Raw genomic sequence first — 18,670 nt, 5'->3', positions numbered from 1 at the left:
CGGGATGATTAGGCAGAGAAAGAAAGCTATTTAAATTATATATTTCTTTTTTTCAAGTGAAATTCAATCTCATTTCTTGTTGTTTAGTTTGTGCCATATCTAATAATGCACTCCAGACTCTTGCTTCACATTTGATAAAATATTAAACGCTCCAGTGACTCGAGGAGATTATTGCACTTTTATTGCACAGTTTTAATGAAGGTGGTGAGATCAAGAGGAATAGGAGTGATGTTTGCCATTTTCATTCACATCTTTCAAATGAGATCACATAGTGATCACAAAAGTGCTCCAGTATGAAAGAAGGCTGATGGATGAAAAGTAGCTGGATCTAATTACTTTTGTCCTACTTTCAATGAACTTCATCTTCAACAAACTTGTTCTACATCAGCTTTCGGGATAATGATCTTCTCTTATCCCGCTGAGATTCGTAGCGAGAAGGAGTTCACTTTTGAAATATGGCAGTGAAAGCAGACTGATTATCTGAGATGTTAATACCCATTCTGCGGCACCATTGTATGTTCTCTGGCCATGTCAACAGTAAGATGGGGGATGAATTTGCATTTGTGCATAAACCGGTTTACTAATCATTTCTTCTTGGAATAGAAATGTCCTGCAAGACCAAAGTGAGGTTCAGCAGCGCAAATGACGGCTTGTTTTCTACATTATGTAAATGTGAAAATAGGACGTCATGTTTTTCATGCAGCACGTTCTCTTCTGCGCTGAGAGATGGGATGAGTTGATGGACAAGCTAATTGTCGGAGGCTAATGGATGCCAGACGGTTACAGGTGGATTCAAAGAGGCAGTTAGTCATGGATGGCTTTGTTATCTCCAATGATAATTACACTGACAATGTTCCAACTGTAGTCAGGTCAGCCCAAGGCTAATACCTAACCAAGCTGCATCTGTTATCCCGCCTCGTATCCCTGTGACAGAAGAGTTTGTGTCCAGGAATGCAGAATTATGTGCACATGAATGAAGCCCTCTTGCTTGTATTCAGCCCTGAAATCCTGCTGTCCCCTAAAGGGACGATCATTGTTCTGAGCTACATGCAAGTTATTTATTGACGCTGCTCACAATCAGGAAGCAGAAACAAGACATGTTTATAGGCTTTTTCATTATACTGATATACTAATGAGATCATTGAAACTGGGAAATGTCTCTCATTTAAAATGCTGCATTAAGTGATTGATGCTCAGGCCCATTTGCAGTAGCCGTGTGTTTTAAAGGTAATATCTGCTTTGTTCGATCTTGTACATTGACAGAAGGAAATACTAAAGGGGGACGACTAGAGTTGTCTGGACAACTTCCCTGTCTCCCAAAGAAACACACAAAATCCAGTCTGGAACAGGCTAAAAATAAAGATTGAATGAATAGTATTAACGCTGATTGCATATTATCTTAAATGAGTCTGTGAGCCAATCAGAGTGTCTGGCTACTTGAAAAGGTGTTGGATGATGATCAGCGTCAGGGAACAGTTTAGCTCAGGGGTCACCAACCTTTTTTTAAACTGAGAGCTACTTCAAGGGTACCGAGTACTACGAAGGGCTACTTATTTGATACAGACTTCCTGAATAACAAAGTTGCACAGATCACCTTTTAATAATAATAATATATGTGAAGAGACTGTTTGATCACGTCAGTTAATTATTCCTCACAATAATTATTAATAATGATTTCCACAACAATGATGGTATAGCTACACATATATATTTAAACATGCAACTTTTATTTCTGTTAATCTGTTTCAACATTTGAAAGTCAGAGGTATCACATCTCTGATATTTTTGTATCATCACATGATCAAAGCCGGTTACTTTTGCACATAGCGCCTGCTGGTGAATGATGCAGTGGTAATGTAGACATTTTGCGAAGTCTGGGTCACCTTTGCATTGCGCAATGAAGCCTGCATGCCGGCCCGTCATCGCGGGAGCCCCGTCTGTTATCACTGACACCAGCTTTTCCAATGGTACCTTTTTCTCCACGAAGAAACTAGTAACCAGTCTCGTCTATAGCCGAGCGGGGGATCCAATCCTCCGAGGCGCGCGAGCGTCTTCGGGCGCCCGCGTTCAAACCTCTAGTCTGGGCCTTTTCGGTCGGATTGCCCGCGGCCTGTTCCGAGGATTTACGGACCTGACGACGGGGTGCGCTCGCGGCGCGCGTCTGGCGCCAACGGGAAGCGCCCGCCATTCGGAACCTGAAAACCTAGTGCAGCGGCCTCGTCCTGGCTGTCCGCCGTGCGCCTCTGGGTACCCAACTCTCTTATGACAAGAAATATTGTCATTTTAAAATCTACACTAATGTCAGCGTTTTTGATTAAAAAAGAACAGCAACTACAATTTTAGACGGAGCTCCAATGGTGCTATTTTTAGAACATGTCTCGCGGGCGACTCACGTGGTCCCTGCGGGCGACAGGGTGCCCGCGGGCACCGTGTTGGCTACCTCTGGTTTAGCTACTCCACAGTGAGCAGGGCTGTGTTTTATTTGAGGGTTTAGAGGATTTAGAGTGTGGGAAAGGCTGCTGTAGGTATCCTGTCATTCATAGCAGCCAGTTTGTTTTGATTGTGGTTCAAACTGAGGGAGACTGAATGGGAACTGGTCTGAATGTGTGTGACTGCCGGCTCAGACTGATAATTATAACGTTGTGAACACACGGGACACTCTTTTGCAGGACGCTCCCATGAAAGCTACGTGAGTTTTGAATGTGACCTTGCTCATGGTGAAATACATCCTCGTATGTACTCTGTGCTGTGGCCCGTTGCCTTCTGCCCTCAGGACACAGTCACCAGGGCAAAGACAGCTGGACTCCTCATCTTCACTCTGCAGTGTGAGCATTGATAGAGATGATTACGCCACACTTTCCTCTGTGTTGTCATGGATATATTAAGAGTTAGTGCTTCGACTAACAATTATTTTTGTTAGCAATTAATCTACAAACTATGTTCTTGATTCATTTTTTTGTCAGCAAAAAAAAGCCAATCGTGACATATTATTAGTTCTGTCTGACCAACAGTCAAAAACACAGATATATCGGTTTACTATCCTACATGACAAAGATTTGTTAATCAAATATTCGTTACAGCTCTAATTCCTTCTCTGGTCAAGTAGGGTGCACATAATGAATGTGCTGATTTGACTCTTGGAGACTTTTGTAATTTTTCTCGGACATAATGGCTCAAATTATAATACAAAGATTCATTTCGGATTTCTTTCTTCATTGTATTTCTGTTGTTCCTGTGACTGCTACAACAAAATGGCTGCTTAGCCTGGTGCTGCACCTGGGGTCTTGTTGAAATGATGTCAAACTTTTGCTGTATGACATACAAGAGGCGGTCCATATGGCATACAGTATACAAACTAAATTAGAACAAACGTTACAAAAATCACCATTCAAATAACGAGTACAACCATGCGTTGTGTTAGGTTGCAGCAGCAAGTGTGAGGTTTTGTTGCTTCTGTTCTGTTCATCGATGCCATAAATCTTTCACAACCTTCACAAATGAAGGTTGTTTTCTCACTATTAGTCATGGGGTTTATGAAATTTGGTTGAAAAAAAGGTCATTTGCGGAAGAACAAGGCCATATTTTTGACTACTTTCAAGAATGCTTCACTTTGAGATCGGCAGTTGTTAACATGTTTTGCTGTTCTGTACTTGAACTACTACGCTTACTCGAAAAAAAAAAATAATAAATCTGGCACATGCATGCCAACCTGATTGACCATCGTTTTCTGGACATTTTCTCCTATTAGAATAAATGTAAAGTATTGTTTAGCCTTGGCAAAGGAATGCACACCCTCAGAATGCTTTGTGGGGGTGTCTGTGCCCTTTCACTGAGCTTTAATGTGCTTATTGCACTGCTCAAGTTTAAAATGAAAATTCAAGGACAGTTTGGTTTGTGTGAAGTAAAGTGTGGTTGTGAATTATCATGCAATTATTTTGTAGCGTTTTGCAAATGGGATTTCCCCCAACCTTTACACCGCGGTCTTAAAATTCAGTGAAATTAATTAGACCCACACGCCGGAACCCAATTTTAATGTGTGACTGTTTCCTTCTCATGCAGGAATCTCTTGGACCGAGACACTTTCTCCAAATCCGACCCATGTAAGTTCTCAACATTTTCTCAATGCTAATTGCAGTTTAGCTTTTCCTTGTTCAGAATACGGTTCATTGACACCTCCTCTCCTTTTGCGAAGCTATACTTTTTACTTTTGCTGAGCTTAACTTTGATTCAGTTTACTCTGCTATTTCAAAGTGTTCCTTCAATAGCTGCATATCATTTGCACAGTAATGTGACAACCTTTCCTCACTGAAAGTACCTTAATGCATGCAGGGTATAAAAGTCAGCCTTTGAATACAAATGGATATCTTTTGGTGAAAGACACGGGGAACCGCCATAAAGGCAGTTTCTTTCATACTCCCTGAGGGAAAGAGAATGGATGAGACATTTATCATAATAGGGAGGAGGTTCAAGCCCTGTGTAAATAAGCTACCGGGAAAATATCACACTGGCCCTGTTTAGTATTCGCCTGCAGATGAACCCTGGGATATATGACAGGTCACGTCGCGTTCGCCTGCCTCAGCTTCATTTGAAGTCGCAAAATCAAACAGGAGTCAGGAGAATCCTACCGTTAAGAAATTGCATTTTGATTGCACAGCTTAAATTGGGCTCCAGGAGCCTTAAATCTTGCTTTATAGCTTTGTTCTTTGCATGTGGAAATTAAACCGAGAATGTCACGCAACGCGGCGTCATCAAACTTGGCACTTAATTATGCTGTCAGGGCATGGCAGGATAATTAATGATTAATGTGAGCAAAGAAGGAACAAACCAAACGGCATTTAAAGAAGCAGGATGCTTGATTGAGAATGTGGAGTGAGGATGTATTCTTCTGCTCTCTCTCGTCTCTTCTCAGTGTTGGTGTTGTACACGCAGGGCGTCGAGACCAAACAGTGGAGAGAGGTAAGAGATCACAGCCGTCCCTTTGTCAAGACAACTCAACCAGCCTGTCTCTTCTCCGTGACAGCCCGCTCTCTGTTTACACCCCCCCCCCCCCCCCCCATCCTCCTCTACTTCTCCCTCAAGGTAAATGCTGTGAGTGCCAATCATTTGCAATTGATTGACCCTGCGAATATCCGTGCGCTGGTCAGAAATGTGTTAGCTGTGACTGATTTTCTGATTAAGGTGGCAGCTATTTGTATCAATAAAGATTTGCCTCCGCATCAGAGTCTCCCCTGGCTGTTGGCCTCTGGGTTTTAATTAGACCAGGGAGACCGATTAGGTTGAGGAGGGCAGAGATTGCGGAAAGACATCCGGTTATTATTTGTATCCTGTAATCTCAACGGATGACATACAGAGAAACTTTCTGTAAATTACATCTCAAAGGGAAATAGTTGTTAATTCCAGATTATTTTTGATCTGCGGCATCCAGCCATTCTTTGGGAACATGAATCAGTTTTTTTCAAAAGCTGAAAGCCAACCAAGTCAGAAATGTATTCAGCTCAATCGACACTGTATATATATATATATACGCTGTCTAAAAGGAAGACAGATGGTTTGAGAGCTCAAAATATTTTGCTTCTGCTTTCACAATCTGGCTCAATAGGAGTGCTATGTTTATTGACTCCACAGAGACCTTGGTGTCATGCTGGTGCACAGGGGTGTGACACACAGATTTAAGAGTGGGAAAACCTCGGCTCCAAGATATAAAGGTTTCAGTTATTATCTGTGTTTTGCTGTTGGTGGGCTCTTGAAAAGGGAGGAAGGTTTAAATCAGCTTTCAGTGGTACAGAGCAGGTTCATTTCATGAATCTCAACATGAGAGACATTGAATCTCATTTGACCTGCTATACTACTGGGAACTATCACTGACATAATGTATTGCCTAACCTTAACTCTAACCTTAAATTTTGTGGAGTTACATATTATTTTACTTGTGCCCATGCACCACGAGCTCCATCTCATATGAGTAGTTCAAAAGAAAATGCAGATAGTTAGTTGTTATGGTGAGTGGGCCCGTAAAGTGTCTCACACTCACTAGTTAAGCTCCGTTTTGGTGACTTGCCAATAAAAATAAGAAGTAAGTACATCCAGCACCCCTAAAGCTCATTAAGTAACATGTTGTATTTCGTTTGTTTCATCTGCACAAAAAAAGTCTAAAAACAACAAGACTTTGCGGAATCTCCATTGTCGTGGATGAAGTGAGGACCGGCCAAGATGTCCTTGCTTTCAAAAAATGTCCTCAACCTTTAAAACTCAAACAACTGACTGAAGTTTGAAGTACAACAAAACACGCACAGACGCAGAAGGTTTATCACATTTAAACTAAATTACTGGATAGGTTCACAAGACTTTTCTTGAGAGTCGTTGTCTTAATCATTTTTGTTTTAATGTATTTGGGGTCACCTGTATTTTCTCCATGGTGGTTATTAGTCTGTGTTATCACGTCTTGTGTGTTATGAGTCTGTGCTCGTCATTTCTGCTAACCTGACTGCATAATACATTTCCCAGCAGGGACGATTAACCTGAATGATTGACTGAACGAGGGACTGGTTGGATGTTTGATCGATTGCTTAATTGATTTGTTGATTAACTTAGTGAGCTGAGTGTTCCATTGCTTTACTTTAATCACTCAGAGCAAATAATACTTGAACTTTGTGTGGCTGATTATAATTGATAAGCGGTCAGCTGGGCTTGGCTCACAGTAAACCAAGCGTGGGTGCTGGTATAGCAGCACAGTGATCTTCTTTTAGTTGAGCCAGAGAGTAGTTTTACTGATTGACATGCAATGTAAACAGGCATCAAGCGCAGAGTTCAGGTGGGTAGAGCCTCTTATACCTGTCACCACTGGCTGCACTACCCCGCCTCGAGCTTACAAACGCTGAGGGCAGCCTGAACGTCTCTCCCTGAAAGAGAGACAGGCTTGTGTTTTCAGTGCAGAGGACAGCTGGCTTTGTGAGCAGCAGAGTCAAGCTGTTCTGTATTGATAAAGCTAAGCGCCTCTTTTGCCCCTCTGTCATCTAATGCGGTTTTGTTCTCCCAAGAGCAGATATGATTGGTCGGAGCACCTTTCACTGTGCCATCAACCAATTTGTAATCCAATTACTCTTCTATGGGACAAACTCCACCATCGGCTGCGAGTCTTTTACATTTACCCAACAAGAGAAGAATATCAAAACAAATGGATAGTGTTTTGATTCCAGGAGGATTGCTCCATCAGCTCCACTTGAGACCTGTACTCCCTTTGACTTAAATCTATCAGCATCCTGGCTCAGAGAAACTCCTGCATGCATTTGTTGTGAGCAGGATATATATTACAATTCTCTGTTTATGAGTCTTCCAAACAAAAGAATTCCATCGATTACAATTTATCCAGAACTCAGCTGCACATTTCTTAAACCAGGACAAAAAGGTCAGACAGGTTACCTGTTGCTTTCAGAATAAGATTCAAAATCCTACTTTCTGGTCTTGCTTATGTAACTATAAACAGCTTTTGTATGATGTGTATATGGTGCAATACAAATTAATTTGAATTGAATTGAATCCGTAGTCGAATAAATAAAACTGTAGCTGCAGCCCATCATTCTACCACATGACTGTAAAGTCTCAATCTTCTCCCTCTGACTCCCTCGTCTGTAATTACTCCCAGTGCGCGACACTTCAGGTTTTCCGCTTTCTACCGCTTTCACTTAGCTGACACAACAAAACCTCCCCAAATTCAAGCAAAGCCTGGTTTTTCCACTTCTAGTCGAACTCTGAGACATTAATCTTTTTACCAAGATTCTTTTTCTGACACTGCAGCTCACAATTTATCCTAGCTGGGGGTTTTTCGAGGCGAAGAAGTGCACGCTGCCTATCCCTGTGCTCTTTTTTTCGGGAAGGTTGGCAGTTAATTGGGACCAAATAGAATATGCTGTTGGCTCCCGTATACCTCCACATTCAGCTCCTATCATTGAAATAACCGTCTGTTTGCATCTGTTGGACGGGAGCTCTCACACTATCTGACAGGGATGCAGAGGAAGAGCGAGAGGAGAGCTGCTGCCAGACAGCAGTTCAACTTTCATAGGCTTAGACACACTTTTATGTTTGATGGCAGGTTACACTTCAGCAAACCCACTCTCAAACTGTCATGTCTTTGCATTAGCATAGACGTCCATCCGTTAAAAGTATTCTACTGCTGTAACGTTACTCTGTGTAGCTCCCCTGTTAATTCCCACTTTGAGATTCACCCCCACTGGATGTAATCACAAAGGTGTGAGCCTGTAATCCTGCTGTTTCATCTGCTCATTAAGCTCCAACACTGCCGTTATTAATTCACTGTGTCGGTTTATGGTTACACGTTCTTTTATTTATGCCGCTCAACATCAGTTCTGGGACTTTGAATTATTCATTTTGGATGCAATTAATGTGCTTGTGCAGGGGGTGCAACACTTTTTATGTCTGTTGATTTGTTTATCAGCACATCGCCTCATCAGAAGGTCTTGCTCTGTAAAGCTGACAAATCTTTTCTCAGTGTCTGTGCTGGCAGGTTCCTATTTTCTTCTTAACGCCGGGGATCAGGAGATAGTTTTCTATCTTTCCATCATTTGTGACAGTTCCCCTGTGTAAAGACCAAATGTGAAAGTCCCTATTTTTCTCTGCCTTTGTCTCGTCACTCCATCCTCCGCCCCCGTGTTTTTGAAGTGGTTGTGGTGGCGACAGAGGCGTGAATGGGTTATTAATTAAATAAGTGTAATTGGACTCCATAAAGTTTTTTCCTCAGGCTTGCTCAACCCCATCACAATGAGAAGAGGTGGAGAAGAAGAGCTGACACTGTGCGATCACTGACTTCTGTTAATCAAATCTGAGCTTATCTGAAGCTGTGAACTCACATGCCTGCTGGGGGAAGATAATGTGGGCGGGGGCGGGGGAGGAAATAGAGCAGTGGATGTAGTTTCTGAGTGACTGCATGATGTGCCGTGTCAAAGCTCTGGGCTTACTTCTTCCTCTTCTGTCTTTTTGCTCTTCTTTCCTGGTTCTGATCTAGTTTGGGAGAACAGAGGTGATAGACAACACACTAAATCCAGACTTTGTCAGGAAGTACATCCTGGACTACTTCTTTGAGGAGAAGCAGAACCTGCGCTTTGACGTGTGAGTTATTCTGTTTGATCCGTGCCTCTGGGGACTCGCACCGAGGTGTGTGTGTGTTTCAGATGTGCCGTCCTCTCCTAACCCAGTCCTCCCAATTCTTCCTTTTTTCCCCACCACAAGCTTTGAATCTTCTCCCTCATTCACTCTGTATCTCCCCCCCATCTATCTCTTCACCCCCTCTCCATCTTTCCTGTCTCTCATTTTCTCTCCTCCCTCCCTTTGCACCAGCTCGGCTCGGCTCTCCTGAGGAATTATTCATTGGTGCAGTGTCTCAGTAGTCATTTGTTGAAGAGGGATTGGTATAACGGTGATAAATATTTCATATAAAGTTTTATCCTTAATCTCCCTGCTGCTAAGCAAAGCAAATGTCTGAAACCAAGTCCCATAAAACTCACAAAGCCTCTTTTCCTCCCCTCTTTCACATATAGCTGCCTTCCTCCTCTTGAAAAGGCCAGGCTAGCGAGAGGGTCAGGAAGCTGCAGTTTCATTTTGAGATCTCCCAGAAAAGAGTCGGGATCATTCTCTCCGCTCTTCCCCCCCTCCTCAAGTAGAACAGCTATACTTTCAAAAATCCTTCCCCCCCCCTTTTTTTTTTTTCCTCGCTTCAAGCATGAAGTCCCTAGTGGACCTCAGTGATGTATCCAGGACAGAGCTGCAGGTCTCTGTGGATTTTTAGACACATAATAAATGAATTTGGCATGCTATCATGATTTGACTCAGGAACAGGAAAGGAGGGAGCGCATCCCCTCTTAATTAGTGTTGCTCATCTACATCTTTCTTTTATCACAGAAGTGGGAGCCAGGGCATACTGAGCTTTAATTACTTTTGCATTAAGTTTGACTGGCAAATGCTGGAAACTTTGTCTGCATTGGTAGATTGTTTCAACATGATCCCCTCGGCATAGTACGGAAATTACATTCATAAACTATAGAATTACTTCCTTAATTAACCTTACCCCTTTGCTCCCTCAATGACCCAGGTGTGTGATTGACAGGCAAAAAATGTCCACTCAGCAGACAGTATTTTAGTAGCAATTTGTAGTGTCTCATGATGTTCACATCTTTGCCGCTGTGATTTGTGGTCTCTTTGTGATTTCAGGTATGATATTGATTCTAAAAGTCCAGATCTGGCAAAGCATGTAAGTGAAGACGTTTTTCTTTAGGTTCATTAGTTCCGCTTTATATTTCAGACATTAGTGCGAATTGTTATTAGTGTTTAGAACATTAAGGCTTTATGCAAACCAAAGTTTGGGGCATCTAAATGCTCAAATATATCTTGGAATAAGGAATGAATTATGCGTCATCTGCCAAAAATATTGTTTATATTATATCTTACATCTGCTTCGGTTTGTAAATGAGGTATTTTATTCCTCCGGAGCTATAACAATCAGAGCTTAATTTGCATCTGGTATACCCTCATTACCTTTTTTTAATGAGAAATGAAGCATTGCAGATCATTATTAAAGCTTTTCAACACATATTCTTGTGTGCTTCTTCTTTGCAATTAAGATAGACAGAATATTTATATATACATATAAATGTATATTTCAAAACAATATTCATTGATATGTATTTAAATTATCTGAAAAGGACAGCACTTTATTGTAGAACCTACATTCAGGTAAACATGATGTATGTTACTGTCGTCATTTATGGTGAAAGCTTTGATAAATAAACTATGACTCATTCTACATAGACACATAAAGAATATATTTGCAGCACTTGGTTTGCATAGTTCCAAAATGTTTAGCAGTAATTTTGCTTCTATTACTGTGACGCTTTAATTGTTGTGTTTTTGTGCTGCATGGTCTGGAAACAAACGGTCCTTTGAATAAAACTCTGTCGGCCTTTGTTGCTTCCCATCTCTTGTGTTGTTTCCCTTTTCTTCTTGTCCTCCTCTGAGACTCTTTACCCTCTGCTGTTCAGCTCTTTCACATACCCACTTTTGCTCTTCTTTCTTGCACTTGGTTGATGACAGTCTGGTATTTGAGTCATGTGCCTTCTGTTCCATGATATGCTCTGTTGTGTCACTGCTACTGCCTGGTCTCTCTCTCTTGCTCCTACTCCTCCTTCACCCTGGAAGCCAACCGACCTTGACGTACGTGTCTGCCTCAGATGTCCTAATTCATAACTGTACAATTATTATAACGCTGCTTAACTCCTCACCGACTCTCCTTGTTACCCCCCCCGTGATCCACCTGAACATCCTACGTCTCTCCATATCACTTTATGCTCCCCCCAATGGCAGGACTTCCTAGGACAGGTCTACTGTACACTGGGAGAGATCGTGGGATCACCTGCCAGTCGCCTGGAGAAACCTCTAGGGTGAGTGTTCATTTTACTGTGTTCACTCTCTGATTTTGCACATCGTTTGTGAGAAAACAGCCACTCAGAGCCAGGTAGAGATTATTCCTTTACTTATCCTCTCAAGGAGACAAATATAACGATTTTACTCTTGCAAACACAAGTTTTCAGATATGATCAGACAATGAAAACTCAGTGCCACTTCTTAACCATTTCAAATGCGACATGGTTCTCCTAGATTTCACACGTTGCAGCAAAGATGAGGCAGTGATGAATATGTCTGCCTTTAATAGCCATCTGTATCGTACATTATACTGCAAGATTAGACCCGTGTGCTTGGATGAGAATGGGTAATTGAACAGGACCGGGGGCTTCCTCAATGCAATTACTGTCATTAGGGAGGCGATCTAGCACGGAGAGCGGATTGAAGTCAGCGTGAGACATATGGCACTATCAACTCCTTCAATGTAAATTGGGAAAGATGAAGTCCTGAAGCCACGAGCACCAACAGACCTATGCGTGGCTCTTTGTGTGTCCGTTTGCATGAGAGAAGGAGAGTTCGACGAGCTACGAAGCTTGTGTTTGTGTGTGAGACTGTGAAGCCTGTATGCGTCTGTGAAGTACTGTTTGAGGCGGTGCTGGCCCTTGGCAATGGGGGGCTTGTGTGAATAACAGGGCTTTGGTGTCGACCATGAATTCTGCCAGGGACTGGTGGCGGTGGATTACAGAGCTCTGTGCCCTTCAGTGCTGAATAAGAGGATGAGCAGGATCAAGAGACAGTGTTCACCAGTATGCTGTAGGCTTCACACATCAGAGACAGGCAGAAGGCTCAGGAGCCCCAGGCAGACACGATGGACAGAAGTATTGATTCTGCAGCTTCAGCAGGGCACCTTGAGACTCCTCTGCAGCAGAGGGTGATGCAGATGATATGGTTGTCGTTACAGAATGCAGTTTAAAAAAAAAAATGCAGAAATGAGCCCTTATGAAACATGTCAGTTGCGCTGCTATTAACGGTTTCAATTGCTTTTATGTCAGGAAGTACCTGTAGCAATTAGGAAATAAAGGAAAAGCATAGGTTTCTTTTAAATGTTCTGTTCCTGATAACATTCAGTTTATGGTACATTTTTTTATCCGCCCTGTCCTGTTTGAATAGCTAAACGGCATCCATGGGTAATGGAGTTTTCCTCGCCGTCTGTGATAGACGATAGCTCAGAAGTCGTATAATGGCTGGGTGCTCCATTTCCTAGTAATGCGTCCTGAAGTGACAGTGCCTCTCCGGACCAGAGCCGAGGAACGGCTCCCGCAGGGAGTGAGGAAATCTGTTAGCCATGCTTAAACAAGCCCTCCCAAGGCATGTTGCATCCAATGACCTGCTTAAGAAGCACATCAGCAGCCCGTTCCCTATTTTCCACACTTCATCTCCCATTTATTCTCCCTCCTTCCATCCACCAGATTTTTTTTTTGTAGCCTGACCCCCTTTCTCCTCATTGTGTTTTTGATTTATTTTTGTTCCCCCAAACGTCTTCCTCTCTCTTGATCTGCCTTCATTTTGCTCCCTCCTACAACCAGCACACATGCAAATGTGTACTACTTTACTTTTGAGGCCATTTTATTTACTTATCCTATAGTAATGTTAACCGTACTGCTACACGCCTCCCAAACTCCTGCCTAAGAATGAACCCAATCACAATTCTAATCTTGACTTCAAAGTCTTAATCATTCCGTCTGTTTTTTTTTTTACCTTGACCAACCCTTTGTGCCCAGATAGGTGTTGAGTTTGCACATCCTATTAGAGTGTGAACCCACACTCACAACAGATAGATTCAACCCCGTCTCCTTCAAAATGCCGTTACACAGTATGCTGCACATTTGCTCTTCCAAGTACATTTTTGGAGAAAATGTAATTGCTGGTGCGCATGTTCGCAAGTGTCATCGACAAAGAATGTTTTGCGGGTACATTCTCACACACACACACACACACACACACACACACACACACACACACACACACACATACTCTCATACACTCTTTCCCTTTCATGTACGCAGAAACATGCTACTCGCGCTTGGTTCAATAATTCACCTCAATCATTTCTGAATTTGTATGTGCTGTGCACTTGGGAACAAAATGTAATTTCGTGCTATTCGCTTCAGAGCAAATTTTCTCAGACTTATTTGTCTTGGGGAAAATAAGAGGACAGATGAGATGTATGGCTTTACCCTTGTGTCTTTATTAAGACAGAAGCGTCTGCCAGTGGAGGGAATGTGAGCTCTGAAGCGCTGAACTGATACAGCGCTAGAGATCATTTCTGTTCATGATGTGGTTTTAATGAGAAGCATGTACCCAAGTAATTGGTGGCTGTGGAAATGCAAAGCTAAATGATTGACTGATGCAGGTGAATGCCATCTTTTACAGAGAAATAGTGTTCGCTGCTCTCATGGCTGTGATTATGTGTGTAGCCTGTGGGAGGGAATCATACTATAGGTATAGGTATGATATAGGTCATTATATAAATGGTAGTAACCTTTTCTGTTGATATGGTAAATTATACTGCACACTAGAGCATATGAATGCAGCACAACATTAGCATGTCAAACCCATTAGCTTACTGTAACTGTGCCCCGCTGCTGTACGCTTGAGGCAGGAAATGAACCATATGCAAAACTGCATTGACTGTCGCGGGTGTGCTGGCTGGCTGGCTGCACAAACTGCGGGTTGTACCATGGCAGTTTGATGTGACATAGATTTTATGCCATGTGTTCTGCTGTCAGCGTGACTGTAGGTTACTGTATTTTCCTTAAGCCTCGACCGTAAACTGTATTACAAACTGGACTATAAATGTGTCTTTAAAGCTCTTCAGAGCCTGCAACACAGTGGTGCTTTGAATGCAAACCTTCTTAGTCAAAGGCCAAGCCGAATCTAGATTTAGATTATCCCAGAGGTGGAACTAAAATAATAAATGACAAAAACAGACAGGATGAAAGTTTAGTTAAACTGATACATTTTCTCTTGAATGTCTACGTGATTTGATTAAAACATGTCAGATTTGATCAAATCACAGAAGCTTAATTTGATAATCATCTTTTCTTTTTCTTTATTTTCAAATCACAGCTTTGCTGTTAATTACTTTTCTCTGGTGTGGGAATTTACGGTTTAATATGTGTAGTGTTCAATGTATCACAGACTGCATTAATGTCCAAACTGCTTTGTGATGATAATAAATAATCAACATCGATAAAGCAGCTGGAAGTCTTTCGAGAAAACTAAACAAAAAGTCCATCTCACACTGTTGGCGCAGATCAAAGCTCCAGATGTCTCCAAACCAGAAACAATCAACTCTGACTTTTCCAGATTAATCTTTGACACATTGGTCGGTGCACATGTTAAATGATGACTGCTGACACCAGTGCAGATGATGAACGATACACAGTGAACGGAGTGATGAATGATCATGATGTTTTTAAAATGAAACGTGGTTCTGCTTTTATCAGATCAGCCATGTTTTAATTGTCTCGCTACCAAAACAAGTCATAATAAGACGTCTAAAACTGAAACACAAGATTGCATAAAATCAAATACATTTTGGTATTTTAGTAAAAAAAAAAAAGTATTGAAAATGCATCCATGTAATGAGCGGATACTGACAAGCTGTCCGTACACGTCCAAAACGGACTGATTGGACTGTCTCTGCTTGGGTGAGGGGTTTAGCAAGCAATCAGTTAGAACGCAAGTCATTTCTAAGATGCATCTGTAAATACCATAATTCCATACTACACCCCACCATCATCCGAATCAATAAATCAAATTGAACATAAAAGGGTCGGATACGTTTTTCAGTGTCATTCTCACGGATGTCAAACTTCTGTGTCATGTAGCAGAGATGTATGACTCTCTCAGAGAAAACTGAAGCACTGGTCTCATCTCGACTTCAGAGACTCGCAGTGCTTTTAAAGTTGATGGTTAATGTTGTTGGCTGACTTATTCGGGGCTACTCAGCGGCAGTTCCTCCGAGATGAAAAAAAAAACCCTGCAGATTTAAAAATTTAGTGGGAGTGAGAGAAGTTCATTTTTTGGTGGAACTAAAATTCCTAAATATAAGTACTCTTGAAACTGCATGGAGATAGTTTTCTTTGCCTGTTTAGCCTCATGTTGTCCTGTTTTACTTAACTGAGAGGTGAAGTGTTTTAGACGGCTTACAGTAATCAGCATCCTCTGCCCCGGGACATCACACACAATTAGAGCTTTCTGCTGCCTCGCTAAATGCCAATTTGGGCGCCAAGCCTGAAAACTAACAAGGGTCCCTCTTTAATAACGTATGTTCCTGCTTAGTGAGGAAAAACCCGACCGTGCTGATTCTACAAGAACCCTTTTTGTCCAGTGAAATAGGGATTTATTAGTTACAATTCTGGTTTCATAAGAGGCAAAAGACTCCCCTCTCAGCAGAACAACTCTTGTAGCAAACTGTTTTTTCATCATACAGTTGAATTGCTCTGTTTATGACTCTTCAAGGACGTTGGCGTCACATAAAATCTCTCCCTTTTTTTCTGTCATGAAAAGACACAGGTCATTCAATGTTTTTAAAGGTCTTGGTTTTTAAAGCTGAGGATAATAAGGCAATAGATTTCTGTCTTTGGACTCATAATGGAGGCCTCAAGGGCAGCGGAGGTTTTAGCTGTGGATGAGCTTAGCTGATTTGTTTTGCACTCAGAGCAGACAGTGTTAATTTCTGTCATGGCCACCGGCTCATCTGATGGAAAGGTACCCCAAGAGCCTCTCAACGAGCGCCCTGCTGCCTAAGTTTAACACTCCCTTGTTAGTAATCTATTTAACAGCCTGAAAACGATCTGTCGACAAGCAGATTGCAATCTAAATTCAGCAGTAACCGCCACAGAGGAGGTCAGGGTGCCCCAGTGTAACATGGTATAAATCCCATTACTCGCTGCCCAGCACCAGGAGAGGGGGCCAAAGATGGCGTGGCCTCGTAACACAGCGGGGATATGGGACTCGAGAATCGGCTGTGATAAAATGTCAAGCGCCCAGAGAGGGAAAGTGGGATGAATTTTGACTTCCCACATATGTGTAATACTGTATTAACAAAGAGAATTGGGCTTCTCTTTCAGCATCTAATAGAGAGGAATGTTCTGCTCTTGCCGTGGGGAAATTGAAATGTGCTCGTTATGTCCTCTAGAGAAGGTTCTTCTTGTTGGCGGGAGAGAGCACAAGAGAGGAAGTGAACTCATTGTCGTGACTTTGAGTAGTTTTTGTCTGTAGCCCGGGAGAGAAAGTTTCTCTTTGATTGACAACTTCTCCTAATCCTCTTTTTTTCTCTGTCAAAACATGCCATTTTTAGCTTGCGGGTGGTTGATGGATGTCTCATTTGTTTAGAATCACAATTAGTCAAACATTGTTAAAGTGATTAAAGCCTGCGCCATCATTTATCTAATCAAAACATCAACAACAGTCTCATTGCATAAATACTACAATAAAGTGCATTTGAAATGTAATTGCATTTCATGTTTAGTGTTCATAATTACATATGAGCAAACATAATTCTCGTAAATAACATTATGCATCAATTGGATGTTGGGTGCGATTCACTGGATACTTCAGTCCAGTGAATAGCACCCAATAGGTTAAAAAAATATAGACATGTTGGTGACAATGTGGTTTCATGCCTTGCACCTCGTTTCCACTGTTGAAAAGCAGCAGACACATTCTTTCCTCTTGGTTGTTTGGTATATCCTCCTGACATTTTCTGCAAAGCATTTTTGCCCTATTTACTTGCTTTGTGCTCATTCTAACAAAGCTTCAAAGAGCTTAGCACAGGTTGCCTGTAGCTACCTAAACACAAACACCAGCTCCTCTTGCAGCACCATTATGAAGCCGCTCTCTTTTTCCTCTCTTAGAACTACAGTTAGGTTTTCTGGTGTCCTTTTTAAATTAGCCGGTGCACTTTTCATCCTCCTTTTTAATCCCGGTGAGGTGAGGGATTATGGATGCTTATCGGTGTACAAAGATCAAAGGGATTAGGGGTATAATCCCATTTGAACCCATATAGACTTTTGGCAACCTTGTTTAATTCTGTTCAACTATGATCTGCCCACTGCCCCAAACGTTTACAGTGGCACAAAGCCACATCATCTACCCTCCATCTCTGTCGGTCTCAACCCAGTTAGATTAGTTCATTTACCCTTATCCCACAGTCAACCAGAAAGATTCATTGGATTCTCTAATCATGGCAATCTCACTGAAATCATTCTTTCGTGCTGTGAAATGATCCGATTTCTTGTCTTGTTACACATCCCCATCCCAAATAATATGTTTTAATTTGCTTATCCCCAGGTGTGAAACTGTGAAGTAACGATCTTCTTAGCATGATAATACTGCAGTCATTTTGTCTGGTAGGAAAATATGTATTGTAGACCCACCCTGCAACAGCTGCAGTGGGAATAAATATTTATCTTCTTCCTGGGCTCTCACTCATATTGTCGGGCAGATAACCCTCCCCCACTCTCATATGTACGACACGGTGCTGCGTTAGTTAAATATCAAGCCCATTCCTCATCCTAATGACCTAACGTGAACGGCATCAACAATTGCTTCCTTGTCCCTCTTCGGACTTTAATCTCATCAACCTCCATCCAGCCCACCTACGCACTGATAGGTAATGGAGAATACAGGAATTGTGAATGTCACGACAGCAACTGCCTCTAGATGGGAAATTATAGAGGCCATGCATTGAACCTGGACATCCATATTATAATATGTCATGTGCAATGATCTTTGATATAATACATGACTCAAATGTGTTTTTCCAATGGAAAAGAGATATTCTCATCGGTATTCTGCAGAACAGCAGTATCAGAAACTTTAGCCAAGTAATTGTAGTGATGATGAAATATGCTGCTTGATCTCTTTCCATTCAGTTGATCAATCAGGGGATCTGGCAAGGCAGCTCCTTGTTTCAGGGTAAGCTTTCTTTCTGTGTAAAGGAGGGCACTCTGCTACAAAGCAGTGTTTCATTTCTGTCTCTACTTGTTAGTTGTCTTTCTGACGCTTTGTTTGATCCTCTGGGTTTCTGTTGAATAGGAAGGACAGCAGAGGAGGTAGCCTTTCTCCCTAACATGATGCTGATTTGACTGTAAATATTAGGCCCGCAGTGAGATGTTCAGGCAACACACGTGCACATCGCCAAGTGGCATTTGAATGGTCAGGCCCATATGGCAAGGTGTCTGTTGAGTGC

The 18,670-nt window shown here is 42.0% G+C and overlaps 1 protein-coding gene across 2 annotated transcripts in view; it reads left to right on the top strand.

Moving 5' to 3' along the window:
- The window catches only part of cpne5a (copine Va), a 62,027-nt gene that overhangs the window by 8,456 nt on the left and 34,901 nt on the right, over positions 1–18,670 (top strand). For both annotated transcript variants that reach the window (XM_076095234.1, XM_076095233.1), the window contains exons 2-6: positions 4,060–4,100; positions 4,910–4,956; positions 9,020–9,123; positions 10,222–10,261; positions 11,371–11,447. In XM_076095234.1, coding sequence (XP_075951349.1) covers positions 4,060–4,100; positions 4,910–4,956; positions 9,020–9,123; positions 10,222–10,261; positions 11,371–11,447 — 309 coding nt within the window. The remainder of the gene's footprint in view (positions 1–4,059; positions 4,101–4,909; positions 4,957–9,019; positions 9,124–10,221; positions 10,262–11,370; positions 11,448–18,670) is intronic.

Source organism: Anarhichas minor, unplaced genomic scaffold (genome assembly GCF_050575085.1).
Source record: "Anarhichas minor isolate MPS153535 unplaced genomic scaffold, ASM5057508v1 ptg000003l, whole genome shotgun sequence".
Taxonomy (NCBI): domain Eukaryota; kingdom Metazoa; phylum Chordata; class Actinopteri; order Perciformes; family Anarhichadidae; genus Anarhichas; species Anarhichas minor.
The sequence above is the reverse complement of the archived record's forward strand: the minus strand, read 5'-3'. Positions and strand labels throughout refer to the sequence as shown.